Source organism: Colletotrichum fructicola (assembly GCF_000319635.2).
Source record: "Colletotrichum fructicola Nara gc5 chromosome Unknown KSG_Nara_v1_contig07, whole genome shotgun sequence".
Classification (NCBI taxonomy): Eukaryota; Fungi; Ascomycota; class Sordariomycetes; order Glomerellales; family Glomerellaceae; genus Colletotrichum; species Colletotrichum fructicola.
The window spans coordinates 2,551,530-2,579,105 of NW_027094057.1; the positions used below are offsets into that span (position 1 = coordinate 2,551,530).

The 27,576-nt window shown below is 54.9% G+C and overlaps 8 protein-coding genes across 8 annotated transcripts; 5 read left to right on the plus strand and 3 right to left on the minus strand.

Annotated features, from left to right (window-relative positions):
• Window positions 1-822: 822 nt before the first annotated feature.
• Window positions 823-1,671, plus strand: CGGC5_v012430 (Oxidoreductase BOA17; the record flags this gene model as incomplete). Its single annotated transcript, XM_032034081.1, has 1 exon — window positions 823-1,671. The coding sequence occupies one exon, from the start codon at window positions 823-825 to the stop codon at window positions 1,669-1,671; it is 849 nt and encodes a 282-aa protein (XP_031886799.1).
• Window positions 1,672-5,225: 3,554 nt separating this feature from the next.
• On the plus strand, window positions 5,226-9,875 carry ZRA1-1 (ZEB2-regulated ABC transporter 1; the record flags this gene model as incomplete). Its single annotated transcript, XM_032034079.1, has 4 exons — window positions 5,226-7,201; window positions 7,252-7,411; window positions 7,464-7,987; window positions 8,036-9,875. The coding sequence occupies 4 exons, from the start codon at window positions 5,226-5,228 to the stop codon at window positions 9,873-9,875; spliced, it is 4,500 nt and encodes a 1,499-aa protein (XP_031886674.1).
• A 492-nt stretch (window positions 9,876-10,367) lies between these two features.
• CGGC5_v012432 (uncharacterized protein) lies at window positions 10,368-11,318 on the minus strand (the record flags this gene model as incomplete). Its single annotated transcript, XM_032034078.1, has 1 exon — window positions 10,368-11,318. One exon carries the CDS (start codon window positions 11,316-11,318, stop codon window positions 10,368-10,370), a length of 951 nt encoding a protein of 316 aa, XP_031886673.1.
• Window positions 11,319-12,246: 928 nt separating this feature from the next.
• IQM6 (IQ domain-containing protein IQM6) lies at window positions 12,247-14,373 on the minus strand (the record flags this gene model as incomplete). Its single annotated transcript, XM_032034077.1, has 1 exon — window positions 12,247-14,373. The coding sequence occupies one exon, from the start codon at window positions 14,371-14,373 to the stop codon at window positions 12,247-12,249; it is 2,127 nt and encodes a 708-aa protein (XP_031886682.1).
• Window positions 14,374-16,214: 1,841 nt separating this feature from the next.
• Window positions 16,215-17,066, minus strand: YPT35 (PX domain-containing protein YPT35; the record flags this gene model as incomplete). The annotated part of the gene is made up of 3 exons (XM_032034076.1): window positions 16,215-16,278; window positions 16,332-16,510; window positions 16,593-17,066. 3 exons carry the CDS (start codon window positions 17,064-17,066, stop codon window positions 16,215-16,217), a joined length of 717 nt encoding a protein of 238 aa, XP_031886681.1.
• Window positions 17,067-21,001: 3,935 nt separating this feature from the next.
• CGGC5_v012435 (uncharacterized protein) lies at window positions 21,002-21,682 on the plus strand (the record flags this gene model as incomplete). Its single annotated transcript, XM_032034075.1, has 3 exons — window positions 21,002-21,272; window positions 21,444-21,480; window positions 21,676-21,682. 3 exons carry the CDS (start codon window positions 21,002-21,004, stop codon window positions 21,680-21,682), a joined length of 315 nt encoding a protein of 104 aa, XP_031886680.1.
• Window positions 21,683-21,794: 112 nt separating this feature from the next.
• CGGC5_v012436 (uncharacterized protein) lies at window positions 21,795-22,547 on the plus strand (the record flags this gene model as incomplete). Its single annotated transcript, XM_032034074.1, has 3 exons — window positions 21,795-21,900; window positions 21,983-22,071; window positions 22,152-22,547. 3 exons carry the CDS (start codon window positions 21,795-21,797, stop codon window positions 22,545-22,547), a joined length of 591 nt encoding a protein of 196 aa, XP_031886679.1.
• A 2,864-nt stretch (window positions 22,548-25,411) lies between these two features.
• On the plus strand, window positions 25,412-27,082 carry CGGC5_v012437 (putative CDP-alcohol phosphatidyltransferase class-I family protein; the record flags this gene model as incomplete). Its single annotated transcript, XM_032034072.1, has 4 exons — window positions 25,412-25,433; window positions 25,621-25,730; window positions 25,856-25,981; window positions 26,042-27,082. The coding sequence occupies 4 exons, from the start codon at window positions 25,412-25,414 to the stop codon at window positions 27,080-27,082; spliced, it is 1,299 nt and encodes a 432-aa protein (XP_031886677.1).
• Between the last annotated feature and the right edge of the window lie 494 nt (window positions 27,083-27,576).

A 27,576-nucleotide genomic window follows, 5' to 3' on the forward strand; every position in this document is an offset into this window, starting at 1 on the left:
GGGCACCAGCGGACGGTGCTTGCTGGGAAATATTCCGATAGCGGCTCCACCCACGGAGTTAGACCCACCGTTCCGGCTTCCCTAATGGTCCTAGGCGATTCTGGGGTCGTCAAACTGCCGGGCGGACCATCTGAGCAGCCAATTCAGTCATCAACCTCTTTTCAATGATAACTGAGATTGAAATCCGTAATTACGTCTGACTCCAGAGGACCAGACGTCTGCTTAATTCCTCGCAAAGTCCTAGGCCAATGAGGTATGCCAGTGTCGGCCGAACCAAGCCATCGGTTCGCACTCTAAACTCCAACGGACGAACCACATCGCCTATCGCCGACAGCCAGTCAAGCTCATGGTGATCTTCGGCGTTAACCCATGGCTGCCATTCGCGGCGCTTACACCAATGGCGATCAGTGGCATCAAGCCTCAGTTACACCATAGCAGTCAGATTCCTTAGCATGAATCGAAAGGGATGCCAACAGTCACACAGGTGCTCTCAGACAGGTTAACGCCGCTGCACCACCTCGTCTAAGAAGTAAGCAAAGTGAAGTTATCGCCGTGTGGCTTCACCAATGACTAGGACTTGGGATCTGACATACAGCAGCCACAACAGCCTAAACGATTTGCGTCCTTCTCATGGCCATGGATATGGAGTGAGTTTTGTATTAAAGATGATGGTTTTCCCTCAGAAATTGAATTTCCCAGCATCATCACTCTCACTTACAGCTCTTACCTTGTATACTCAAGCCAAGCTACATAACAAGCCTTGAATATTTTATCAGTCAAACAGCTTATCGCAGACTACTCCTAGAAGCATCCCAAATCAAAATGGAATCTCCAGTCTGGTTCATCACTGGCGCCTCTTCAGGTTTTGGCTTCGAAATCGCCAAGGAGGCCCTCGCTCGCGGCCACAAGGTCATCGCGACCGCGCGAAACCCGTCCAAGATTTCTGCTCTCGCCTCCTCGGGTGTTGACCTGCTCCCCTTGGACGTCACCGCCGACGAGGCTTCTGTCACCGACACTGTCAACAAGGCCTTCGCACTCCACGGTAAAGTCACCCACGTCATCAACTCTGCCGGCTACGTCCTCGACGGCACGGTCGAGGAGGCCGATGCCAAAGAAGCCTTCGATCAATTCAACACCAACGTTCTCGGCACTCTGAAAGTCTGCCGTGCCGCTGCTCCTCACTTGCGAGCTCAGGGCTTCGGCGTCGTTGTCAACATTGGCAGTCTTGGCACCTGGGAGAGCTGCGCTGCTGCCGGGCTGTACTGCGCAACGAAGGCGGCCGTGAGCAACCTGACGGAAGCCTTCCGCGATGAACTCAGCCCATTCGGTGTTGACGTCTGCGCGCTCGAACCAGGCTACTTTCGCACCGGATTCCTCAACCCTGGCGCTCGCATCAAGGCCAAGGTAGACTTGGATGCGTACCAAACTGGCCCCGCTGGCAACTACAAGAAGTTGCTCAACGATGCAGACAACCATCAGCCTGGTGATCCAGTCAAGGGAGCCCATGTCGTTGTGGACGTTTTCACCAAGTCTGGTGTTGCTGGGGGTAGAGAAATCCCCATCAGACTGGTTCTTGGTACAGACTGCCTGGCTGCGGTGCGGAAGAAGTGCCAGGAGACGCTTGCGTTGATGGATGAGTGGGAGTCGATCACGACCACGACTGACTTTTAGACGAAGCACATCGTAATAGTTAGTTGTCAGGATGGAACATCTAAAACTATATTTCGGGTTATCTCATAATATAATATGTGTCTACGATCATCTCAGGGCTTTTCTTCCCAGTGTTAAGTGGATGCTGCCATGAAACTTCAACTCATTTACTTATTGAACCTTTTGGAACTGAAGACGCCCGCTTAACTTGACCTTTGGAAGATCGTGTCAAGTTTCTGGGCCCTTGAAGCTCAATGACAAGAAAGGGAAAGTGATTCTCACGTGGTATCTCGTGTGTAAGTTGTGCTTGTTTGAAATTTCTGGCAAAATAATGAAACGATTCCTGTCATCCAAGCAGGTAATTCTACTTTATTGAGCAAATTCAATACTTGCTTTCCACGCCCATTATCCTCCTTATCTACTGTGTAAAGTCAAACTTGAAGATACATCGCCGAAAATGAGCACTGCAGATAAACACCACAAAGGGCGTCACGCATGCAAACCTTGAGCAATGGATAAAATCCTTAAGAGATCAAGACAACACAACATATCATTGATATTGAAGCACTGAGATTGATACTTTTGTCTCTTCTACAAGTTTCAATACATGATATATGCAGCTTTCTGCGGCAAGGGCATGGCAAACATTTACAGAAATCGTATATTGCGCATTTTTTCCATGCAAGAAGGGGAAAATAACACTGCCGGAATGTTTACGGTACTTCCGAAGCTGTGATACTTGATGTATGGATGGTGTACCTGAAACATAAAAATGTTCTACTCTACCAACTTTCACAGCTAATGGTCTAATCGAGTGCTGCCTTATGTTCAAAAGTGTGACAGAGAACACAGATTCTAGCGATATCAAATATACAAATCTACAATTCAGTGTTGAAAATCGTTGCGCGGCCTAATACCTGCCCACTTGAGATCGAGACAAGCTCGGGCAAAGTGTATTATCTTCTCAAGGTATAAAGAGCAGTTCTTCGATCGATATTGCTTGTTAATTCCTCGTTTCATCTCAACCAGGAATAAAGATTCAACTCTTCTTGTAGTTGAACTTTGAACTTGGGAATAGTAAAAGGAACCAACCAGCGTTGAGGTAAACCTGGGAAAACCCTCACGTTCGACACATATGATTGGTCTGTTCGTAATTTGACATGTACCGGACAAAGTCCTTGACATTACGAGGTTCATCACGTCTAAATATACGATTGTACGTCCATACACAAGGACTCTCAGCGGACCGGTGTACATGTGTGGGCAAGATCAATCAGAAAGCAGGGTAGCTGGAATGCTCAGAGACTGGCCCTGATCATGGCGACCTTCAACTTGAGCTGATATCGATTATGAGAAAGTTGCAAAAGCAAACAAGACCAACGAATCCTACCTCAGCATTGGTTTCTGGGGTCAGTGACATGTTTTTGAATCAGGGTTGGTTAAGCAGGTGATGTGGCTCGCGCGCGCGGGGCAAAATGACGGAATTCGCAAAGAGGCCCTCGCACTTCGGACATCCATTTCGTTTATCAGCCGGTCGAAAAGGGGAATCTTTCTGCGCTGGGAAAATGCCGTGTCGGACCCCGTTCGGTCGAGCAGATCAATTTGGAGCATCCCGTCATCCGTTTCGGCTGGTACTGCGTCCGCCGCAAGATCTGCTCCGTTGCCGCTTCGGGTGCAAGGGATCACCCGAAAAGACTTTCCCGAGACGGGGTCCTACGGTTGTACTGATAAGGCCGTCGGGTGGGATGCCCAAATCCTAGCGTCAGGAGAAATGACACCGAGACAGCATGTTCTAGAAACCGCCAGGGGGGTTTGACGAAAGATCCAATCGAAGCTGTTCCGGAAGAAACCCACGTCTGAGCCGCAGGCAAAATGGAGGCCTGGGGACCTCTTGGAGACCCGTCTGCCAGAGTAAGATTCGTCGTCCCGCCAAAATGACCCAGGTACTGCGTGTCGTAAATCTCTTCTCGGGTTTAAGAGTGCGTTGACCCCGGCCCCTCTTGTCAATGACGAATTTGACCTAGGTAACATCCCCTTGCCGGCAGCTGAAGCCGTGGGGACGACTCCTTTGGTGAACCCTAATATGAGCCATACGCAAGATTGATATCTGATCGAGGGGCACAACCCCTGGAAGTGATATCGAAAGGTGGTGTCCCAAAGGAGAAAGGCCGGCAGACCCACTCATGCGCCGCTCGTAGCGGCATCACGGCTTACAAATGGAGGGAGGCGCCCTTTGCGGTGTTGCAAGCGGACCCCGAAGGGATGGAGCTTTTCTCCTAGAGCGAAAGGCTGTGATTAGGCAAAGAGTTGAGAGCCCGGACTGGTGCACTCAGGGGGCAGTCCCTGCCACACCCGCCGCCGTGCATGTAGCGAGTGTTGTTGAGTCAACTGGCGGACTGAGACGGTCTTTCGCATTCGCGTTGCATATTTGTACCTTTGTACTTCCCGTAAATCTACCATGTGAATCGAGACTGGATGAGGTGTAAGTGAATGTAACGGTAGAAGGGAAAGATAGAATAAGTCAGGGAATTCCCACTTAACCTTGGCTCCCATTTGTGATATTGAAGATATTGAGAAGCCCGTGTCAATGAACCAATTGAGCACCCATCCTTGGGGTTACTCCAATATCGAGCGTGAAACTTGACGGGTGTAAGTGTTTGCCAGACAATCGGGTCCGGACCCAACAGACAGCAAGTGTGGATAGCGGTGCGGCACGCGTGCAAGCACGTCCAAGAAATAAAGATCAAACGAACTGGTGGTCCTTTTAAAGGCCACTGCCGGGAGTCAGGTTGGATTTAGACGTTGGGGAATCTGGACTTCTCGGTAAAAATACGGGGTCAGCGGCGTCCGCGTCGGGGCACTTGAGGACCCCGATCGTCCGCCCGCGCGGACCCACACCCACCTTCCGCCTCCTGGACGACATGGCGGGCTTTTTACGTGAGGATCATCGCCAAGGCGGCCCGCCTCTATCGAGACCCATCCCACTTACACGCAGCCCAGGCAAGGCTTGCAGACAACCAACAACATGCAGGTATTTTCAAGACCAGGTTCACGTCCAGCTGCAGCAAACAACACATGGCCCCCTTTACTACGTCAAAAGCGTGAGATTTGGCTCACTCGGCGCACGGAAGACCCGGGGCGCTGGATCCAAATTGACAGCCCGGATTTTGAGATGGACCCCTTACGTATTATGGACCGTGGACCTACGGGGACCAGAGACACTCCGTGATGCTCATGATAAATCTAGAACTAGCCTTATTATACATGCCATGTTTCAAGTCTTCAGGCACATCTCTGCTTGCTTTTCCTCTTAACCTTACACAACTTACACTACTTTAAAGTCCTCTTAACAGGCCTTCTTCCTAATTACCTTATTGTTTACTTGAAGGCTGTCTACGGCACGTCGAGCGCACACCTGGTTGATGCTGATCGGTGAGCTTCGCTGCCTTCTCACGTGCGATGTGGAGGATCCAGGACTGACATTATACTTCCAGGGTAGCAAGATACACTTGCAGCCGCTCCATCAGCCAGACGCCCCTTTCCAATCATACGACTATCGTACATAATATCACATCATGTCTGCGCCAAACATCCCCTTCAATAACGACCACACGGCGCGTGTGGCCGGAGACACTGGGAGCCAGAAGACCTTTGTCAACGAGCACGACGCCATTTCAACATCGAACGAGAAGCCCCCGGTTTCGAAGGCGGTTGAGAGCAGCTCCTCTGCGTCGACTTCAGATGAGGATGGAAACGACACCGAGTTGGAACGCCGCCATTCCATCGTTCAGGAACTCGCCCGAGAGTACACCCGGCACTCAGCAGTAAACATTGGCGACAACAACCACGCTCTATTTGGCAGTGATGATGTTGACAGCCCACTCAACCCTCATGGTTCGAAATTTAACGCCCGCAAGTGGGCAAAGACTCTCGCCAACGTGACGAATGAGCACGGTTCTGGGTTTCGCAAGGCGGGTTTCGCGTTCCAGAACCTAAATGTTTTCGGTTACGGCCAGGAGACGGATTACCAAAAGGATGTCGGCAACGTTTGGTTGGAGCTTCCCAGTATCACCCGCAAACTCACCTCAAAGACGGGAGGTCAGCGTCGCATCGACATTCTTCGCGATTTCAACGGTGTTGTTGAGGCAGGTGAAATGCTCGTTGTCCTAGGACCTCCTGGATCTGGCTGCTCGACCTTCCTCAAGACCATCGCCGGCGAGACCAACGGCATCTACACCGACGAGCGCGCCTACTTCAACTACCAGGGTATCTCCGCCAAGGAACTCCACAAGCACCACGCCGGTGATGCCATCTATACCGCTGAAGTCGATGTGCACTTCCCTCAGCTTTCTGTCGGCGACACGCTCACATTCGCTTCGCGGGCACGCTGCCCTCGCAACCTCCCTCCCGGCATCACCAGCGCCCAGTACTGCGACCATCTCCGCGACGTTGTCATGGCCATGTACGGCATCAGCCACACTATCAACACTCGTGTGGGCAACGAATACATCCGTGGCGTTTCCGGTGGTGAGCGTAAGAGAGTAACCATCGCGGAAGCCACCTTGGCCAACGCACCCTTGCAGTGTTGGGATAACTCCACGAGAGGTCTCGACTCAGCCAACGCCGTCGAGTTCTGCAAGACCCTCCGCTTGCAGTCAGAGCTTTTCGGCCAGACCTGTGCCGTCTCGATCTACCAGGCGCCTCAGAGCGCGTACGATCTTTTCGACAAGGTTCTCGTCCTCTACGAGGGTCGTCAGATTTTCTTCGGCCGCACCACCGACGCCAGACAGTACTTCATCAACCTCGGTTTCGAGTGCCCCGCGCGCCAGACGACACCCGACTTCCTCACCTCGATGACTGCGCCTTCCGAGCGTGTTGTGCGTCCTGGATTCGAAGGTCGTGTGCCCCGCACCCCTGATGAGTTCGCCCAATGCTGGAATGCCAGTCAGGAGTGCCAGAACCTGAAGGGAGAGATCGAGCAGTACAAGAGCGACCACCCTATCGACGGTGTCGACGCCCAGGCGTTCAGAGAGCAGAAGCAGTCCGTTCAGGCCAAGAACCAGCGCCTCAAGTCCCCGTACATCTTGTCATATGGTCAGCAAGTCAAACTCTGTCTCTGGCGTGGCTTCAAGCTTCTCAAAGGCAGTCCCGGCTTAACACTATTCGCCCTGATTGCCAACTCTTGCACCGCTCTCATCATGTCGTCCCTGTTCTACAACCTTTCGGAAACCACCAGCTCGTTCTACAATCGGTCCGCCGTTCTCTTCGTCGCCATTCTCGCCAACGCCTTCTCTAGTGCCCTGGAAATTCTCACGCAGTACGCGCAGAGACCGATTGTCGAGAAGCACACCCGCTATGCCTTCTATCACGCCTCCGCTGAGTCCTTCTCTTCCGTCCTGGTCGACATGCCGTACAAGATCCTGAACACGATTTGCTACGACTTGATCATCTACTTTATGACAAACCTGAACCGCGAGCCTGGAAACTTCTTCTTCTTCCTGTTCACGACCTTCCTGATGGTGCTTGCCATGTCTGGTCTGTTCAGATCAATGTAAGTTCCAATCGTGTCTCGCAATGACACTTGAAGCTAACGTCAAACAGCGCCTCTCTGTCCCGCACTATGTCACAAGCCATGGTCCCCGCCTCGATCTTGATTCTGGCTCTGGTCATCTTCACCGGTTTCGTCATTCCTGTCGACTACATGCTTGGCTGGTGCCGATGGATCAACTATCTGGACCCTGTGGCCTACGGTTTTGAAGCGGTAAGCTCAACTACTTGCAGGCATCAGAAACGCAGACTGACCCAAGTTTCAGCTTATGATCAACGAGTTCCACAACCGCGAGTTTGAGTGCGGTGCCTTCGTCCCCAGTCCCCTGCTCGAGGGCTATGAGAACGTCACCCTCGCCAACAGAGCATGCTCTACCGTCGGCGCCGTGCCCGGCCGTTCCACCGTTAGTGGTGACGCCTACATCGGATCTCAGTACAAGTACTTCAACTCGCACAAGTGGCGCAATGTCGGCATCCTCATCGCCTTCATAATCGGTCTCCACATGGTTTACTTCCTCGCCACTGAATATGTCTCTGCCAAGAAGTCCAAGGGCGAAGTCCTCGTCTTCCGTCGTGGCGTCGCCCCTCCTGCCAAGGGCAAGGACGATGTTGAGGCTTCCATGTCTGGACCTTCCGCCATTGTCGAGAAAGGTGGCAGAGGGGCTGGCTCCGACAACGAGGGTGCTATCCAAGCTTCCACCAGCGTCTTCCACTGGAACGATGTGTGCTACGATATCAAGATCAAGGGCGAGCCTCGCAGAATTCTGGACCACGTCGACGGTTGGGTCAAGTAAGTGATTCTGAAGCTGATATGCCAACGTCAACTAACATCTGCCAGGCCTGGAACTCTGACGGCTCTCATGGGTGTTTCCGGCGCCGGAAAGACGACTCTACTCGACTGCCTCGCTGATCGTGTCTCCATGGGTGTTATTACAGGAGAGATGCTTGTTGACGGAAAGATTCGCGACCAGTCCTTCCAACGCAAAACCGGTTACGTCCAGCAACAGGATCTCCATCTCGAGACCAGCACTGTTCGTGAGGCTCTGGAGTTTAGTGCTCTGTTGCGCCAGCCCGCCACTACCCCTAAGGCCGAAAAGTTGGCCTATGTTGACGAAGTCATCAAGCTCTTGGATATGCAGGAATACGCTGACGCCGTCGTCGGTGTCCTTGGCGAGGGATTGAACGTCGAACAACGCAAGCGCCTCACGATCGGTGTGGAATTGGCCGCAAAGCCACCCCTCCTTCTCTTCGTCGACGAGCCCACTTCTGGCTTGGATTCTCAAACCTCGTGGGCTATCCTGGACCTTCTCGAGAAGTTGTCCAAGGCTGGCCAGTCTATCCTGTGCACCATCCATCAACCGTCCGCCATGCTGTTCCAACGCTTCGACCGCTTGCTGTTCCTCGCTAAGGGCGGTAGAACTGTCTACTTTGGAGAAATCGGAGAAAACTCGCACACCCTTACGTCGTACTTCGAGAGAAACGGAGCCCCCAAGTGCCCCGACGGCGCCAACCCTGCCGAATGGATGCTTACAGCCATCGGAGCCGCCCCTGGATCAACCACCGAGACCGATTGGCACCAGGCATGGAGATCTAGCCCCGAGTACCAGGCCGTTCAGGACGAGCTCCAGCGTCTCAAGTCCGAGGGCGCATCCCACATTGACTCTCAGGAAGACCAGAAGGCCTCCTTCCGCGAGTTCGCCGCCCCCCTCTGGGACCAGCTCCTCATTGTCACCCGCCGTGTGTTCCAGCAGTACTGGCGCACGCCCTCGTATATCTACGCCAAGTTCATCCTCTGCTGCTCCGTCGCCCTCTTTATCGGTCTTGTCTTCCTCAACGCCCCACTCAGTATCCAGGGTCTCCAGAACCAGATGTTCGCCATCTTCAACATCCTGTCCATCTTCGGTCAGCTGGTGCAGCAACAAATGCCGCATTTCGTGACGCAGCGTTCGCTCTATGAAGTCCGTGAACGGCCGTCCAAGACGTACAGCTGGAAGGTCTTCATGCTGTCGCAGGTCGTCACCGAGATCCCCTGGAACTCGCTCATGTCCGTCTTCATGTTCATCTGCGTCTACTACCCCGTCGGCCTCTGGGAGAATGGCGACCCGAGCCAGCGCAGCGAGCGCGCCGGTCTCATGTGGCTCCTCTTCTGGCAGTTCCTGATCTTCACCTGCACCTTCGCACACGCCTGCATCGCCATCACGGAGACGGCTGAAATGGGCGGTAACCTGGCAAACATGCTGTTCATGATGTGTCTGCTGTTCTGTGGTGTCCTCGCCAGCCCCCAGCAGATGCCTGGCTTCTGGATCTTCATGTACAGAGTGTCACCGTTCACATACCTGATATCATCCATCCTATCCACTGGTCTGGCCAACTCCCAGGTTACCTGCTCCGGTAATGAGTACATCCACTTCAACCCGCCCGCCAACGACACCTGCGCGACCTTCATGAAGGGATACATCGACCAAGCCGGAGGATACCTCCTGAACCCCGATGCCACAACCGACTGCAGCTTCTGCTCTATCGCCGACACCAACGTCTTCCTCACGCAAATCAGCTCCAACTTTGACAACAGATGGCGCGACTTCGGCATCGGCATGGTGTACATTGTCTTCAACATCGCCGCCTCCCTGTTCCTCTACTGGCTGGTCCGCATGCCAAAGAAGAGCAAGAAGGCCTAAGCCAACACTCTCTCCCTCTCTCTCACACACAACATCACGACGCAAGGATTCCACTACGCAGCACACAGTCTGCGATCATCACAAACAACTTCTTCTCTTTCTTTAATGTCACCTTTTTCTCCCTCAAAGAATATTACTGCATATGTATGATGGGCATCATAGATGTTTCCTTAAAGTCTGGGTTATGGATTACATGGGCTAGAATTGTCGCAAGATCATTTTGTAGCATTCAATAAACTGAGCATCTCACGAATGAAATAAGTCTGACTGGATTGACGAGGGATGTTTCGTGGAGTCCAATGACAACTCATTGGACTTGGTAATCACAAAGCCCGCCTACTAAAACCCGTGTCTTCCTGTAGTTTGTTTTACGAGGCCGTTAACCCTTTCCCCGCTGTACACCCATGCTCAGGAACGTAGCCCATCGTTGCGTTGTCACGCCACCCCTGAACGTTATCAGAAAGCCAACCCAATGCCTCACCCAACCTGCAATCACCACCTCACCTGAGCCACGAGAACTTCACCAACAATCCGTTTATACACGTTCCGTTGACGGTGGGTTCTTCTCGTATCGATGCCCCCTATCCACTCCCTCACCACGGCGATGAAGTCCCAAGCAGTCAAGCCCCTCTTGTGAGCGCCTATAACAGGCGGGTCCCGCCTCTCCACTAACCTGAACCCGTTCGCGGAGAAATGACTATAGGTTTCCAGCTTTGCGTGAGGCGGGAATGTCGCGTCGTGCTCGATCACGTAGATATTTGGGCTGTCGCAGCCCCACAAGCCAGGGAGGTCTCTCCAGGACTTGGTGGCCCTCGCCGCTACGAGGCGCAGGAACAGCGAGCGCGGGCCCGGCATCTCCATCAGCTCCGGTATCGTCTGCGTATTCGGGTCAAAGGCCCACGAGTCGTCGTACTCGAAGGCGATCGCCTCGCGGAAGGCAAATGTGGACTGGTTTCCTATATATCCCAGGTCTCGGACGGCCTGTGCTTCGTCTACGTAGAGATCTTGAGGGACTCGGAAGCAGACCAGGTCTCTGTCCGGGAAAGTCGCAAAGGGTGCGTCGACGCCGTCAACCCTCACGTTACGGATTCCAATGGCCTCTGGTTTGTCATAAGCTCGGTCGGGGTACGGAAGCCGTCGAGGGTAGCGTTTGGAGAAGTACTGGCTGATGGCGCTTCGCGACTCTCGACACGCGCTCCAGAGGCCGTAGTCCGCGGCATACACGGACGGGTTCCCGTGAAGCCACCGAGAGCCCGGGTGTGTGGCGGGCGTGAAGGTGGATGGTGCCGCAAAGAACTTTCTTCCCGAGGCGTTGGCAGGCTCTTTCTCTTCTTGCACGGAAAAGAAGTGAGCGCCGCGCATTTGCGGACTGATGGCCAGCTTCCAAATCGGCCAACGCAACTCGGGAGGAAGCTCTCGGAAGAGGGTGAAGGTCGAAGACATTTTACTTGTGAAAGTGAGATATTCTGTAACGTGATAGTGAACTGGATAAGAAGATGCGTTAAGAACTTGCGAGCCCGCGGAACTTATACACCCGAGGACTCGGTAACGGGCACCCGGAAGGAAGGTTCAGGTTTTTCATGGTTGCTGAGGGACGGACTCTACTTCTTACTGCTGTCATGCTGCTGTCACAGTTCTTGGCCGTCTATAAAACTCGGCTTCAAACGAGACGAAATAGAGAAATTTGTAAAAGCGATACTGATGGAAAGACTCTGGCTTTACCCAAAGCCAGAAGATTTTGTACCGAAATACATCCGTTTTCACACGTTCTGTATCGAATTGTTAGTAACGGATAAGGTCTTTGGTATCACCAGCTACGTTCTCATTGCAGTCATGCAGACTTTCGTGGAAGCCATAAATGATACCCACACGACACCACCTTAGCGGCATTTTCCCCAACTTGGTTCTGAAGTAACATATTGCTTAGGATCCGTGATGTAACACTTTAAATATCAGGCCAGGCAGCGTTTCCTCCATCTCCAGTTAATACGCACCCATCCGGCGAGACTTCGACGACCGATAGCGGCGGCTTGCAGTCTTGTTGTAAAGGGGGAAGTAGAGGCCAACTTCCCAATCGCAGTCTTGCAGTGTTTTGTTGCCTTCAAGGGACACGTTTCAATAGTCCTCGGATGCAGCCATGCCTCTATGAGGCGTGACCTCCTCACAGCTCATAGCATTGCAGCGAACACAGACTCATGTAGAATCATTAGACATTTCATCTACTCATATGTCTATCCATCAAAGGGGGAAAGCGCAACACAAGCGAATGGGTATAAAGCAGCTTCCAAAAACACAAGTCCAGCCCGCCCATGATCCAAACCCTTTTCGATCCTGATCCCAACACCCCAAACCTTCAGCAGCACAGCGTCAACTAAACGCCCCCAGCAGCCCTCTCCTCCCTCGTCCTCTCCTCGGCCAGAGGTTCCATCGCCGGCTCCCCCTCCCTCTGGCCCCTAGGCTCGCTCGGCTGCAGGTTCAGCTTGCGCATCAGCTTCACCGCGGCCCGGTTCTCCTCCCGCTCCTCGGCCTCCTTCTCGAGCACCTTGCGCTCCTTGGCCGCGCTCTCGCTCTTGTCCATCTCGTCCTCCTCGCGCTTCTTGAACTCCTCGGGCGCAACGATCTTCTCCTTCTTTAGCGACAGCTTCTCGAGCGCCTTCTTGCTCTTCTGGTGCGACTTGACGTACACCTCGAGCCCGACGAGCACCGCGTACGACTTGGAGATGGACACGTGCGACGTGTCGACGCCGGCCTCCTTGAGCGACTTGACGAACGCGCGGAAGTTCGACGCCGGCGGGCGGTAGTGCCCGCTCAGCGGCGACAGGCTCGACAGCCGCCCGTTCTTGATCTTGATCAGCCCCGCCGCCGAGATGCGGCTGCCCTGCAGGAAGCTCGAGTGCTGGAAGGCGCCCGACGCCTTGATGCCGACGTACAGCCGGAAGCTCGTGTCCGCGACGAAGATCCACGTGTTCTTCTTAACGGACTTGCGGAGCAACTTGTTGAAGACGGTCGTCGCCGAGATGTGCGAGACCTTCTTCATCCCCGTCGCGCCGTCGAACTCGGGCGTCGCGTACTTTGCGGCGCGGTCGGCTTCGAGGGCCGACTCGACGGACGACTCGGAGCGGCTGTCGTCAACGTCGCGGCCCTCGGGGGGAGGGAGGTTGGTCTGCGACCACGCGGGCGTGGGGTCGTCGGCCGGGACGATGCCGTGGACGCTGTCCTTGTAGGACTCGGTGGTGTCGATGCGCTCGCCGTTCTTCGCCCAGGTAAGCCGCCCCTCGGAGTCGACTTGCACCAGGTAGTACTGTCTCTCCTCTCGTGACAGGTATCTGACCTGCTCTCTCTCGAGTCGATCGCGCGGACACGCCTCCATCTCGACGTTCTTGCCGCCACCATAGTCCAGCCAGTAAAAGAAGTTCTCATTCGTGTCCGACTTCTTCCATTCCTCGTGGTACACGCGCAGGTTGCTGCCGTAGCGGTGCTTAAGGTCGACCATCTCGAGGAAGTACTGCAGACCCATCATCTTGGAATCCTTCTTGCGCTTCTCGATGGCCTCGTCGCGTCGTTTCCGCCGCTCGGCTCTCTGCTCGGGCGACTCTGTAGAATCATCCGACGAGGACGAGGATTCGGCCTCGGAGTCGGTGTCGTCGTGGCCGGCGCGCCGCGCTATGGTCGCCGCTTTCCTCCAGTTGTCCCGCGCCGTCGTCGATTTCATACCGCCATCCGAGTCCCGCGACAGCACACTATGCTCGTCGCCGCCGTTGACAGACAATGCCGCAGAGCTCTTTGCCCTCGGCCTGTTCATCTCGCGAAACCGCATCTCTTCGATGGCCGACATCCACCTCGTCGTCGGATCCAGCCCGAAGCCCTTCATCTCTCGCCTCACTCTATAGCCACGGTAATTGCGCTGGATGAGCGCCGCGGCATTCTTCATCGCTTCACTGTCGCTCCTATTTCTTGTTGTTGGCGACTTCAGAGGCGCCTCGACCCCGGCCCCGGCATCTTCAGAGTGCCGGGGCGAATGCGACTGCTGGCTCTGCATCGATCTCCTCTTGGAAGTGCGGTGTGTGAGTTTGATTTCCTCCTCGCGCTCGCGCTGCACCTCTGCAATCTTTTCGAATTCGTCGCGCGACGGCGGGACGAGGCTGTCCATGTACTCCTGTCGCGAACTGAGGTTGGTGCTGGTGTGGGACTGCGCGAGCGAGCAAGTGTCGTCACTCTGCGCCGCCGTTGCAGAAAAGTTGCAATCTGGGTGATGGGAAATGGAATCCTCAGCGGACGATCTTGGCACGGGAGGGCTCGCCGGCGGGGTAATTGCGGCGCAGGAAACGTGCTGGTGCTGCTGGTGCTGTAGAGGAGGGGTCCTTTGGGGTCCAGATTCGTCGTCCTTTTGAGTGTTTAGTTGGTGCTCGTGCTGCAGCTGTTCAGAAGCCGGTTCCTCTTCGGATTCGGGTCCGACGGCAGGATAGCGGCGGTTGCTGGGGTCGAATTTCGTCATCATGGCCGTTGCCGCTGTGGGCGCTGCAACGGCTGCGGCTGCTGCCAACGCTGCCACTGCGCCTACGTCGGCGGGGTCTGCCCGGTTGTGACGAAGGCGAAAGGAGAGGGATCTGGCCCGAGAGCCGGCTGGGGCGAGCATCCGGTCTTCTGATCGTTCCAAGTCGGAACTATGCTTTGGGTTGGTGGTGGTGGTGGTGGTAGTGGTGGTGCTTGGTTGGTGCCTCGTCGGGATGTAGGTGGTTGCGAAATCGAGGCGTATTGTTTGTAGACCGATGTTTCCAATGTTAAAGGCTGTTTTAGTGAGGCTGCAGCAGTGTAATGCGGGGGTCAATATGTGTCGTCTGGAACTTGAACAAGAGTCTTTGAAGGTCGGCCAGTCATGGGTAATTATGGGGTTGAAGTAAGCATATCGAAGAGAAGGGGGCCAGATGTAGTAGATAAAGTACTGCGAAGATGGGCGAGTCGAGAACGCAGTCAAGAGTAGTCAAGAATCTGCCGAGACGGTTAGACCCTTTCCCAATCACTAAAATATATTAGAGCCGGTGGGAACGTTGAATAGGGTAGGATAGGAACGGTCGGCGTCCCCTTCTAGAAGAAGAGGAAATCTCAGGACAATGAACATCGCCCTGCATCATACCACGGGCCATCCTTGTCAGCAAGCGGCTTGGGGGCGGGCTCGTTTCTCCATATTACCCAGCAAAGCAACAAGGTGTGTGCTGCTCAGCCGACGACTGCTGGCGTGTAAATGCTGGGCTGTGACGCAACCTAACACATTTCAGCACACTCGTTTGACCAAGAAGTTGAAAGAAACCCCGTGGGCGAAGACGGCGACGGGATGCGCTGATGTCTTCGGGATCCCGGATTGCCTCTGGGTGCGCGGCCGTGATGCGTAACTTGGTTCCTGCGGCCTCTTCTCCCGCCCGCAGTCCGTCTACTTGTTGAAGAAGGCGCCTGTGGCTTGTGCAGACCGAGAAAGCCAGTGAGATGCTATCCAGCCAACCCGATAGGCAACCTCGACTACCCAATCAGTCTAGGCGTGGCTGTCTAGACGAAAGGGCCAACGGAATAGACAGGGAAACCCCGAAATAGCAGGCCACGGCCACCTTACAGCTAACTAGCTCATCGGAAGAGAGAGGCATTGCTGGTAGACGATCTCTCAACCGCATGTCTGTTTTACGTACAGACTGAGACTGGGCTGCATTGGGCGCTCACGACGGTCTTGGTCCGCCTTGGAGGGACGCCAAACGGTCACCAACCCCCACCAAAAGTTTCCAGCCCTGTTAAACATTACGCGTCCTAGTCAGTCTTGCGGGGGAAATGCTCTCCAACCACGATCCTCGCCCAGCTGACAGCAAACACTCTGCCACCAGCAAAACCAACAAAGTAAGCACAGGGCACTTCACAGCCACGGCCCTGACCAGAAGGTCCAAAACGGCAGCTCATTCAGCTGTCTTCCTCGTTGCCCCACCTAAGCCCCCCCGCGGCCGCCGAGACTTCTGGCGGCAACGGCCTTGGCGGCCACCGATGAGGGAACCGCGATCTCGAAGGGGTTCACCGTTCAGTAATCGGGCGTTGAAGCCCTGAGGATCAGATATATTTTGGTCTCCTAGACGGAAACATTATCATTATTGTTCATTTGTTCATGATTCGGGTCAATCTCAGCCCGCTATATATGTGCAACGGGGCCCCCCGCTGGTTCGCAGACTTTTCTGCGCTGGAGACTGGGGGCCCGCCGCTGCGCCCCCGCGATCAGCTACGGCCATCTCCGTGCCGTGCTGCAGGAGCTCAGAAGATATACAAAAAAAGGGTAAAAAATAGAGGATAGGTATTTAGACACTATGTTTATGAGAAGAGAAAGTCCTTGAGTACTGGCGACCCAGAGAACTCGGGATTCAACATTATACAACTGCCGCTTGTTAGCATCAACATTCGTCATGTCAGGGCTCCGAGATTTCCTACTTGAGAAAGTACTGCAGCCCCGATCTCCTCTTGTCGAGGAATCTGGGTCTGAATTTCGATATCACGCTCTTGGGCGGTAGAGGGGGCACCGCTGCCTCGAAATTGGGGAACGACGTGACGAGCTTCTCGCGAAGGTCATCAAACTCTGAGTATCGCTTGCGAATGTTCATATAGCTGCCCTGTTCACCTATTGTCAGCGTCGGGCCCAGTTGCAAGAAACCTCAAGCCTCGAGGTGGCCAAGGCCTGCGCAGGTCACCTACTTGTAGCGTTTCAACTCTGATGTTCCATACCACAAAAGCCCCAATGTTCGTCGCGCTGCCGTTGACTATGACATAGTCTGTGATCTCGACGCTCTTGGCCCAACACGCGCGGTTCCGATCGTTTCCGTCGCTGGCTTCATTGTCGTGCATCGTGATCGCGCCGGCGGGCAGCACAGACTCGACCGAGATGTTGGAGACGGAGCGCTGGTGGTGATTGTTCAACCAGTACGGAGGCGACGTCACTGACGATGGGCTCGTCACCGACGACGCAGGGCCGCCCGAAGATGTCTCGTCGTCCTCCTCATCCCCGAATAATCCCCCGCGTGTACCATCATTGTTCTGGCGCGACAGCAAGCCCGCGATGGTCCCGTTCGACGTTGTGACCTTGGGCGAAGCTTTCGGATGGCTGCCGTTCAAGTCGGTGGCGGGGAAGGTGCCATTGGTGCGGAATTGGGATTCTATCGCCGAGTCCATGAATCCATGTGCGGAGCGGCCGCTACCTCATGGACGGGCGCCGTGGTCTTTTTCGTCTTCTCGATTGTGATTGCGGATCTCGGGAGAGTTGTGGCCTGGTGGTTTGCGCAGGTGCAAGTCCGTGTGTCTCGTTGCGTGAGAATAAGTGACGTATTGACGATGTCGAGGCCCAAGGGAACGAAAGACTTGTCTCGGGGCGTTTCTTAGACTCCGCGGTCCGGTTGGGTGGTAGGGTCCGCGTGGCTGTGCACCAATGGAATTGAGAGCGGGCTAGAAGCTACAAGTACTTGCTTGGCTAGCACTCGGCAGTCTGATTGTTGAGGCCGGCGATGCTACGTGCGGGCGGCAATTAGGTCGGGCCGTGGTATCGAGATGGCAAGCTGAGATTTGGCAGCAGGGGATCGGGAAATAAGGCTCGAAAATGAAGCGAAATAAGGTATGCAAGTTGATCACTGGCTAAGCCCAAGGTCGGGCGGGATCACAGTGCACAATTACAGCAATGCTTGGGGATGAAAGTTTGGGTGTTGTTTGTTTTGCGGTATCAAAACAATGGAAACAACAGCGAGAACGAGAGGCGCACCTACCATACCTAACCTTACCTACCACCAAACAATCGTTCGCTCCTTCCCTCTGGTAAGGTAGGTAAGGTAGGTATCTGGGATCATGTGTTGAAAGGGGAACCCCTCCCGCGGAAAGATACGCTTAGGTAAGGCAATTGCCGGATTCAAGGGTCCATTTCGAGTTAAATCCCTACGAATACGCGGGCAGGTGCGCATCGATTGCGATTGCCAATATCAGTTGAAAAGTCTGTTTGGTGCCATCAGACGACAGTCGAGTGGTAAGTGCGCGAGCTGCCATTGGATGAAAACTGCAGGTACCACCGCACGCTGCATATCACGGCACTCCCAAGCAAAGCCTGCAAAACACCAGCAGCAGGGAAGGATGTCTCCCAATGTTCGTTCATGAATGGGCACATCGCGTGTCTTATCTTGCTCGCCACGCATTGCTGGTCTCTCCATCATAGGCCGTTCTCGGGTCTCTGCTCAAAATAGACCAGCCCAGGAGTCCTAGCGAGGTGACACTGACGATTCACCAGGATGCCCCCCCAGAGTTTCGGTTGTGGCGCCTTGAAGAGAGGTGAACACTGGCAGCACGAGGGTCCAATCCAGATCCAACTCGACGCAAGCGCTGTTCCCCCGCGCCATGGCATCTTGGTCCAAGTCATCGGTGCGGATACGAAGCTGCAGAACCAAGACCCGAGTGGAGGTGGAGGAGTTGGAGGGTGCATCTCGCTGACCAGGGTCTTTGGGCTCCCAGGGCTCCTATTACGATCTGAACGTCGTCTACTCCGGTGCCCCCTCATTGGCGGTCAGGAAGCTTTCTCGGTACTTGCTGCAACCACGGCTGCCGCAACTGCGTGAAGCTAGAGGACTGCATCCGGTTCATCGCATCAGACGAGGAACCAACGATGGAGGAAGAAGAGGACGCATGCAAGTGCGGAAGTTGTTGACAGCTTGACACATCCAGTTGTGGCGGTATCTAGGGCTAAAACGTCCATCACGAACACGACGGTGTCTTCGCGACGTCCAACGGCTTTTTTCAGTTATTGATGGTCCCTTCGTGTCAGCGCCCGGCCTGACTTTGTTTCGACTGACTGCCACGCGGACTTGTTGGGGGTTTTTGAACGGCGTGACACCGGACTGGGCTTCGGAGCCGTCATCAGCAAAGACACCACACCAACAGCTACAGCCCCGACAGGTGCCAGCCACCTTGGTTCTCCAACCTCTCTGTTCTTTTCACGCCGCGCTGTGCGTTTCCTTTTGGTGCCGTGTATCACTTTTCAAACAGTGGCCTCGCCCGAGGCACTCTAGACTGCAGGACTAGCTGCGTCGTTGACCTGCACAACGCCCGCGGGGGAGGGTTTCGATATGCAGAATACGAGTGGCGATCACTCCAGCGGGATAGCCGCAAACAGCGACATCAGCAAGGCAAAGGGGTGTCCAACATTGAGGAAAATGTTGGCGGTTGGAACAATCGGAGGCGATTCCGCCAGGGCAAAGGGGGGCTGCACCAGCTCCTGTCTCGCGGCATCTGCATTTTGCAACTTGCAGGGCGATGGTGGTCTCGTAAAGTTGTGTGCTAAGAGGAGCCTGGAAGAGGGGTCTGGCCTGTTTGGCAGAAGTTTACTGCACGAGACCCGGACGCCGCCGCCGTCGCCGCCGTCTGGCCGCTGGGGTACTGCTGTTAGCCACAGGCACACGAACATCAGGCTGCTTGGGCGGGCAGGCAGAGGAGCCTTGGCTCCGATCACCGTCGAATTCGCCCGCTGGTGTTTCCGTTTTTATGGAGAGCAAGACAGTTCTAGTCTGTTCTGCAACCTCGTAATCAACAATGGGGCCGGTCATCCGATGTGCGAAAAAGCGGCATCCAAGTGGGAATTCGACTGACTTTGATAGTAGGGGAGTGAGTTGAGAACTGAGAAAACCCCCGGCTAGGGATTGGACTGGCTTGACCGACAAGTCAGACACGGAGTCGTCATCAGGATGTCTCTCGCCGCACAGGATACGGGCGAGCGCGGGAATGCTGACTCCTGCTTTTAGCACCTATGCAAAGCATGGACGGCACAGCGAGCGCGAGGCTGGAATTGGCCGTGGGTTGACAGGCATGGACGCAGAGCCGTTAGTGAACGGATCGCTGATCATTGATGGGATCAACAATTGTCAATGGCGATGGGCGGACAAGCCGGCCCTTTACTTCTAGCACCATCCTGATGTGGCCCGGGGCAGCATGTTAATGAGGAACGGCGAGGGAACTCGGGCCTTCCATCTCAACTGAACATGATGAGGGCATTTGCATTTGCGTCCGCATCCGCGTCTGCATCAAATGTCGGCATCAGCGTTAGACATTTGCAGTGCAGACTGCCGCCGCAGACGAAGAGACGAACACTCTGTAAATATCGGTTTGTGGAGAGGAGATTCATCTCCGGGCAACAATGGACACCCGATCTCGTTAGCGGAGCGGGCAAAGCAATACTAACTGGCACCCTGGAGCATTTAGTGCCATCGGTGCTGCAGACAGAGTGCAGAGACCCTGGAAGCTGCAGAGTAACCTCGTCCAATCCCTGCCCAGAAGGTCGCTGAACCCTTCCATCCTCCACCCAAGCCTCAACTCCACCGAAAAAACAACACCAAGAAGCCCTGTCTGACCCTGGGCCGCAACCCCCGAAAGAATATCACCCTGGCCTGGCACGTCGCCACGGCTGTTGGAGCCTCCTGACTGACCGACCTGCCTGAAGTTGAGGGATTGGCACTCTAGGGTATCTCTGAGCCGTCCAAATGCCGTCGTGGAGCGGGTCTTCGTACGAATCAGGGCAAACTGCCCATCCGTAGGTACCAAGGGGGGCCCAAGAGGGAGAATCAAACATGCCGTGCTGAGACGGAGGGGGAGAACCTACGGACACGGCCACTGTCTCTTGCCCATCAGAGACATCACATCTACCAAGGATACGGAGAAATCGGTACAGACTCCAGAGTCGACGATAGAATGGATGGATCCCAAGTGGTGACTCCACGAGTTTACGGTCACATTCTCAACTCAATGGTACGACGTCTCCATTCTGAGAAAAGTCGGCCTCGTGATTGGCAGTCGGCGAACAGACCCCGACAAACCCTGGCCCTGTCCATCCAGCAGGAAATACGCCGGGTGGCTGGCGTGGAGACGAGCTAAACCCAATCCCGCCCGTTCTCTCCATTTCGATATCGCGAGCCCGTGGCGTTGTGGTCAGGGACCCCCGGGCCTCCTTTATTTTCGACCTTGTGCGGAAGAAGCTCACCCCCGGACGGACGCCTGTGGCCTGCCTATCTGCTACTGTACGGCAATGTATGCACAGTACCACCCAGCATTGCTAGCCTAGGCAAGATGGCTTCCTCCATGCCATGTTCCGCTTGGCTCCTCTTCCTGCCCAGGCGCCGCTTCTGCTGCGTGCTCTCCACGGGCCCTCTCCTCTCGCCTCGACCGAGCTAGCCAAGATACGGCTAATTCTAACGGAGCACCACACGCCTGAGCCTGAGTTTTTGCTTGATATTAACCCCGTCAGCTTCTCTCACGACTCACTTCCTTCTTCTTCTTCTCCCTCCTCACCCTCCAGCCCGTGTGTCTTGCCGCCTCTCGTTACACAGTCGAAAAAGTTGCTTCTGCCCTTCACCTGTGTCTTATCCGCCCCTCTCGCACATATAATCTCTTGCTCTCGTTTTATACAAGAGATCTTCGACAACTTCGCTGTTCCTAGTCTCGATTTTGTGCCCGCTCATAGGACCAGTCCCTCCGCCTCTCGCTACCACTAATACATTTCTGGACGACGGCTCTTCTCTCCGCCAGCAACGGCTCTCGCTCAAGTCAACAACCCCTTTAGTCCGTAAGTCGACCCCGTCCCATTCCTGACGCTTTCGCCCCCAAAGACTCCCCTCCCTCCAGCCATGTGCTACTCAAACAGCTGTCGAAGCCAATGTGGAGCAATGAGGCTGTGGAAAGAGTTTAGGAATGCATCATGCAGAAATGCTGCTTCTGTCCACAAATATGGCTTTTTGCTGACCAGGAAACGCAATAATAGCAGTTGATATTAATACCTGGATATCTAGCTCTCTAATTCTTTGTTGAGAGCTCCGTTCTTCTATCCTCTCACATCAACATCTCGAGTCGATCACCGAGCACTCACACACACGACACACAATGCCTTCATTCAAGAGCACCGTCTTTGCCGTCGCTGCGGCTTTCGTCGCCGCCGCCCAGGCCGACTACGTTATCGAGCCCAAGTCCGTTCCTCTGGCCACAAGAAGTACGTTATTCTACCCCCAGGTCCTGCTCCACCGCGATGGAGAGTGTGGGATGTGAGCACAGATGCTGACAGCAAGCTGCAGAGGCCTGGTGCCAAGATGAGACGAACACTTGCCCTATCATCTGCCAACAGGTTGAGCCCAGGACGACTCTGGTCAATGACTGCGACTACGTGAGTAGCACCCGTCCCCAACACGGCTTTATAGCCAACAATGGAGGGAAGTCAAAACAGTACTGACAGGACTGCCACAGAACTCTCTGACCTACGGCTGCGTGTGCGGCGACGGCAACCAGCCCAACATGACCGAGTACTCTCTCACCCTGCCCTACCACGTCTGCCAGGAGTACGGCAACCAGTGCGTCACCAAGTGCGGTCTCGGCGCCAACGAGTGCGCCTCCAAGTGCCGCGAGGACAACCCCTGCGGAGCCAGCAACCCAACCCGCGCCAACAGCACTTCCACCGCCTCCGGCACGGCCACCGCGACCTCCTCGTCGACCAGCGGCGCCATCTTCACCGGCATGGCCGGCGACGACGGCAGCTCCGGCTCCTCTGGCTCCTCCGGCGCCGCGGCCCTGGGAATGGGTCGCGAGGCTGGCTTCGCCGTGCTCGTCGGCAGCATCCTCGGCGGTGTTGCGCTCCTGCTCTAAGTGGCTATCATATGTGTGTGTGTGCTGCTGCTGCTTCGGGTGTGAGTCTGATCAGACAATGAGAAGAAGAAGGGGAAGGGGTGTGTGGCTGGTTGCTGTGTTGCTGTCTCGTCCACTCTTTTGAAATACCCTCTTGCACAAAGTTATTTCACATGCTCGGCGTTTATAGGCGGGGAGGGGGAAACGAGCGTATCGCGCGGTTTTGTCCTCCTCGGGACGGCATTTTCATTGACAACGGAATGAATCATTGGGGAAATGATTTGGGACCAAGAAAAAACAACTAATGTCTTTTAATATTATCGAGCAGAACACTTGGGCGACGACGAAAGCGAGCGGATGATGGATGAGAGGAGGAAAATAATGTCATTTGAGCGGTCTTATTTTTAATTTTGGGAGGCACGGCTTTGAAATAGGTCGAGTCGAGTCAGTGAGAAAAAGCGAAAGGAAGCGGCGCCTTTTTGGGCTGCAAGCTTCAGAAAGACTACAAGTTCCGTCCCGTTGTTGTGCATATCGTCGTATCTCGTGCCGGCACTTACAACTATTCCGCTTCTGCACTTTCTAATGGTAGTGTCTCTGGTAAGCCCTCCCGCAGGATGGGAAGAGTAGCAAGCTAGAATGGGGTCTTTATCTAGAGGCTGAGCACGAGACCATGGTCACCGTTCATCCCGTGATGTGGTTCGTGCTAAGCATTCTTCCCGCGAGACGATGACTCCGATATCGTGGGCGAGCTAGGGAGCATATCGGAGCGTGGGCCGATATACGCGCAGCGAGAGAGGGGGGACAAAGGATGAACGGTTTGGCAGACACGGGATGGTGACGGTGTGGCGGGCACCAATTAGAGTGGACGGGACATCTTGCACTGGTCTCGGGCCTGGTCGATGTCGATGTTCCATCAAATGGGACAAGATAGCCACATGCAAGTCTTGTACACGGCATTGTATGGCCGCCGATGTTGGCGGCCGGCGGCGCGGAGGGGTCACGGGGACCAGCATGGCGGCACGGCGGCCCAGGGCCGGACCCGATCCATGTGGTGGATCCCCCCTCCCTCACGCAATGAGGCTGAAGTTACCTGAGGCTGGGGGTGGGTGAACAAGGGTTCCTCACATGTCATCATGTAGGTGGATAGGTAGCCAGCCAGCCAAAGTGTTGTTTGAGAGGTTGAAGTTGGGGGCCGATTATGAGATGATCTTTCTTACGGGTGGACTTGCTGTAGTCGGGTGGTCGGGGGACGGGCGGTAGTTCGCATGGCCCAATTGATCGGTGTGATGTTGGTCAATGGCCGATGGCACGTTAGCGACATGCGCCGCAGCTCCTCCGAGAAAGATCAGGTGAAAAAAAAGCTGGGTAGGGTACGGAGTAGGTCCGTAGGGCGAGCGGCGCATGCAGGGCTGGGCTCTCACATGCCAAAAGTGTTGCGCCGCCGTTTCTAATAGTCTGAGAAGACGCTGCGAGATTCGCCCAAGACTTGCGTTAGGGCTCTTCAAGCATTGCATGCGCCCCGAATCAACCCAATAGCAACGGCGATCGAAACGGCGAGGACGAAAAGGCGGTAAATATCGATGGGGGAATACACCTTGTCTGGGTTTATCCTTTTCGCTCTCGGGCTTTTGGCAGCGAAGGACAGCGTGGGATGAAACGGGTGAGGAGGAGCTTGGGGCGTCGGGGAGCGCGTGTTCTCATAGGTAGGGTCTTTTTTTGTCCCCTCTTGGTCTCTCTCTTTTTTTTTCTTTTTTCTTTTTTTTGTTGAATCGCCGGAGATGAGGCAAGTGGGGGGCGGGTGCTGCTGTAAGCGCAGCGGAGGCTCGGTGTTGATTGGACGAAACAGGGAGCCGGTCGTCGTCGATGGCCTGTGATTCGCGATAGTAGATGGGATGGAAACGGGCAGACCCCTTGTGCGGTGGTGAGTTGCTGCAGGGGAAGAGGTAAGTGAGGGAATTTACCTTAGGTAAGGCGGTGATGTAGAAGGACACCGAGAGCGACAAAGACGATCCATGGATGATGGGAGTCGATGCGGGTGCGGAGAGGGTTGCAGTTGATGGGAACGATGGGAGGCACACAAAGGCAGCAATCACGAGGCAATGACAATGACAGCGAATGACGATGACGGTGCCTGTACCTGCCTTGCTTGCCCTGCAGGTAGGTAGGTAAGGTAAGGTAAGGTAGGTGCGAACCGGCCGCGTAGCTACGGCACTGAGGCTCCTGCTTCCCGCCCCGGCCGCCGCGCCCAGGCTGCTGGACCGAGTTGAGAGCTTGCCTTGGCCGCATCTGATTTGTCCCCGGATGGAGCAGCGGGTGGCAGATGGCCTGTCATTTGCTGGCTTGCTGGACATGGAAAGTCACAAATGTCCACTCTCACGCTTCCAGAACGGATGGATACCTCATACCTGCGCCTCTGGTGGACCAATCCACCGCTCAACCAGCTGGGGTACAGTCTACCTTGCCAGTCCACCGACCGACCCCCTGCTCTTTTTCCCCCTAAAAAAATAAACGGCCAGCTCTCGTCTATGATGCGAGGCCATTGAGGTGCACACTTGCCTGCCTTGACCTACACTACTTGCCTTCCTTACTTTCTCCGATCCCAAGTTTGCATGCACAATTAGCTCTGTCTTTTTGCGGTGGAAGCCGCGCGCAACACATCTCCTGTAGCTTTTGTCTCTGCTATAGATATCCATCACTTCCCCTCCCCCACCACAAGCCGGCGTTGCACTCTCCTCTGGTCTCCTTTTGCTTCTGGACCTTCTCAACTTCCTCGGCTCCCCTCCTCACCCCTCTGCCTTCTTCTATTGCTACTTTCAACCCCCACAGTCGTCGCCGAACAACCGTCATTCCAGACTTCGCTGTCTCTGGCGCGCAACTTGTGCAGAATGGGCACCAAGACCTCTGAAAGTGAGCATCACCCCTGTCTCCCTCGCTTCCTTCGGAAACCCAGACCAGACACCCGGGTCCAGCTGAGCGCTCAGCTTGTGGAATGTTGCGCCTGCAATTGACGGCCGAGGTTCCTTCACGAGAACATATGGCGGCTTCTACACCCTAAACGAGCAACTTTGGCTAACCTATTGTCTTCTTCCAATAGAAACGGCAGCCGCCGAATGCATCTCCGACGATGCCCTCATCCATCTCAAGTCCTACAAATACTCCGCCGTCGACAAGTCGCCCATCTCCAACTACATCCTTAAACCATACGTACGTTAGCCCCTCCGACGATCCCCCTCCTCCGGTCATGCCTTGCCCCGCGCCGTCCGAGCGGCTCTAGCCAGCCATCGCGCGCTACATCCCTTCGACAACCTGCTAACACAGTCTGCTCACAGTGGAACGCCTCTGTCGAGCTCTTGCCGCTATGGCTGGCGCCAAACATGGTGACGTTGCTGGGCTTCTTCTTCATCCTCGGAAACATTGGCCTTCTGGTTGTCTTCATGCCTGATTTGGTTGGACCGGTACGTTTAAACAGAGTCGGGGAAGATTATTGCAGTGAACACTCTGCTGACGACGCGCAGGCTCCGTCATGGTTATACTTCAGCTTCGCCTTCGGTCTTTTCATGTACCAGACCATGGACAATCTCGACGGAAAGCAGGCCCGCCGAACAGGAACTTCGAGCGGACTCGGCGAGCTCTTTGACCACGGAATCGACTCCCTGAACTGCACCCTGGCCAGTCTCCTCGAGACCGCTGCCATGGGTCTCGGCTGCTCCAAGTCCGGCGTCTTCACGGCTCTCGTCCCTTGCCTGCCCATGTTCTTCTCGACCTGGGAGACGTACCACACCCACACTCTGTACTTGGGCAGAATCAACGGCCCTACCGAGGGCATTTTGATCGCCTGCAGTGTCATGGTTGTCTCTGGTATCTACGGCCCTGGTATCTGGACCCAGCCCATTATTAAGCTTTGGGAGGGTCACGAGAAGTACATGTTCGGCTTTGCTCACTTGCTGGGCGAGACCTCCATCCGTGACATCTGGATCGGCATGATTGTCTTCTCCCTGTTCGCGACCCATATCCCCTTCTGCGTCCTTCATGTCATCAAGGCCCGTCGCGCGCGTGGCGAGCCTGTGGCTCCCGTCTTTTTGGAGTGGACGCCGATGGCAGTGTTCACCCTCGCTATTGGCGCATGGATCTACTCGCCTTACACGACCCTTCGCACCGAGAACCACCTCGTTCTCTTCTGCTTGACCATGTCTTTCGTCTTTGGTCGCCTCACCACCAAGATGATTCTTGCTCACCTGACCAAGCAGCCGTTCCCGTACTGGACCGTCATGCTTGTGCCTCTCGTCGGAGGTGCGTGCCTCGCCAACCTTCCGGTCATTGGCATCTCTGCCATCAGCGCCCAGACGGAGCTGTACTACCTGTACGGCTACTTCATCTTCTCCGCAGTTGTCTACTTCCGTTGGGCCTACCTCGTCATCACCAGCATCTGCAACTTCCTCGGAATCAACGCCCTTACCATTCCCAAGGAGAAGCAGCTCGCCAATAAGCAGGCGCTTCTGGCTGCGCAGACGGGGCCGATTCTCAATGGCACTGCGAACGGCTTCAAGAAGGAGTAGAATCTCAAAGTTCTGTGAAGACGAATATAGAGGTGATTCAACACCAACGACCGACATGGGAATGGCGAGGACGAAGAAGGAGGAGGGAATTCTGCGTAGAGGAAACTACAGCACGTCTCGCTGCGGCCGAGAGGGATACGATTGAGCTTATTTTGCATTGACGTCGGCGTTGCAGGAGGCTGATCCCAATTTCAACATTGCATGCGCTGTTGTTCTTTTTATTTCGGCGCTGAGGGTGAGCATGCCGCGGATACTGGCATGACTGGACTACGTTTATAAGTACTATAACTATTTAGTAGGGCGAAAAAGAGCCCCTTTTTTGCATAATATCATTGTTCAACATTCAACGTTCCACCTAGTATGTTGCGGGTTCGGGTAGTGAGGTTCATGTTGTGATGAAAATAGAGTGGCACGGCATTCTGCGAGCAGTTACTATCAGTTCGAGTCTCATAGGATCTAGTACATCACGAAAGTCCTTGTTGGAACTGTTCGTA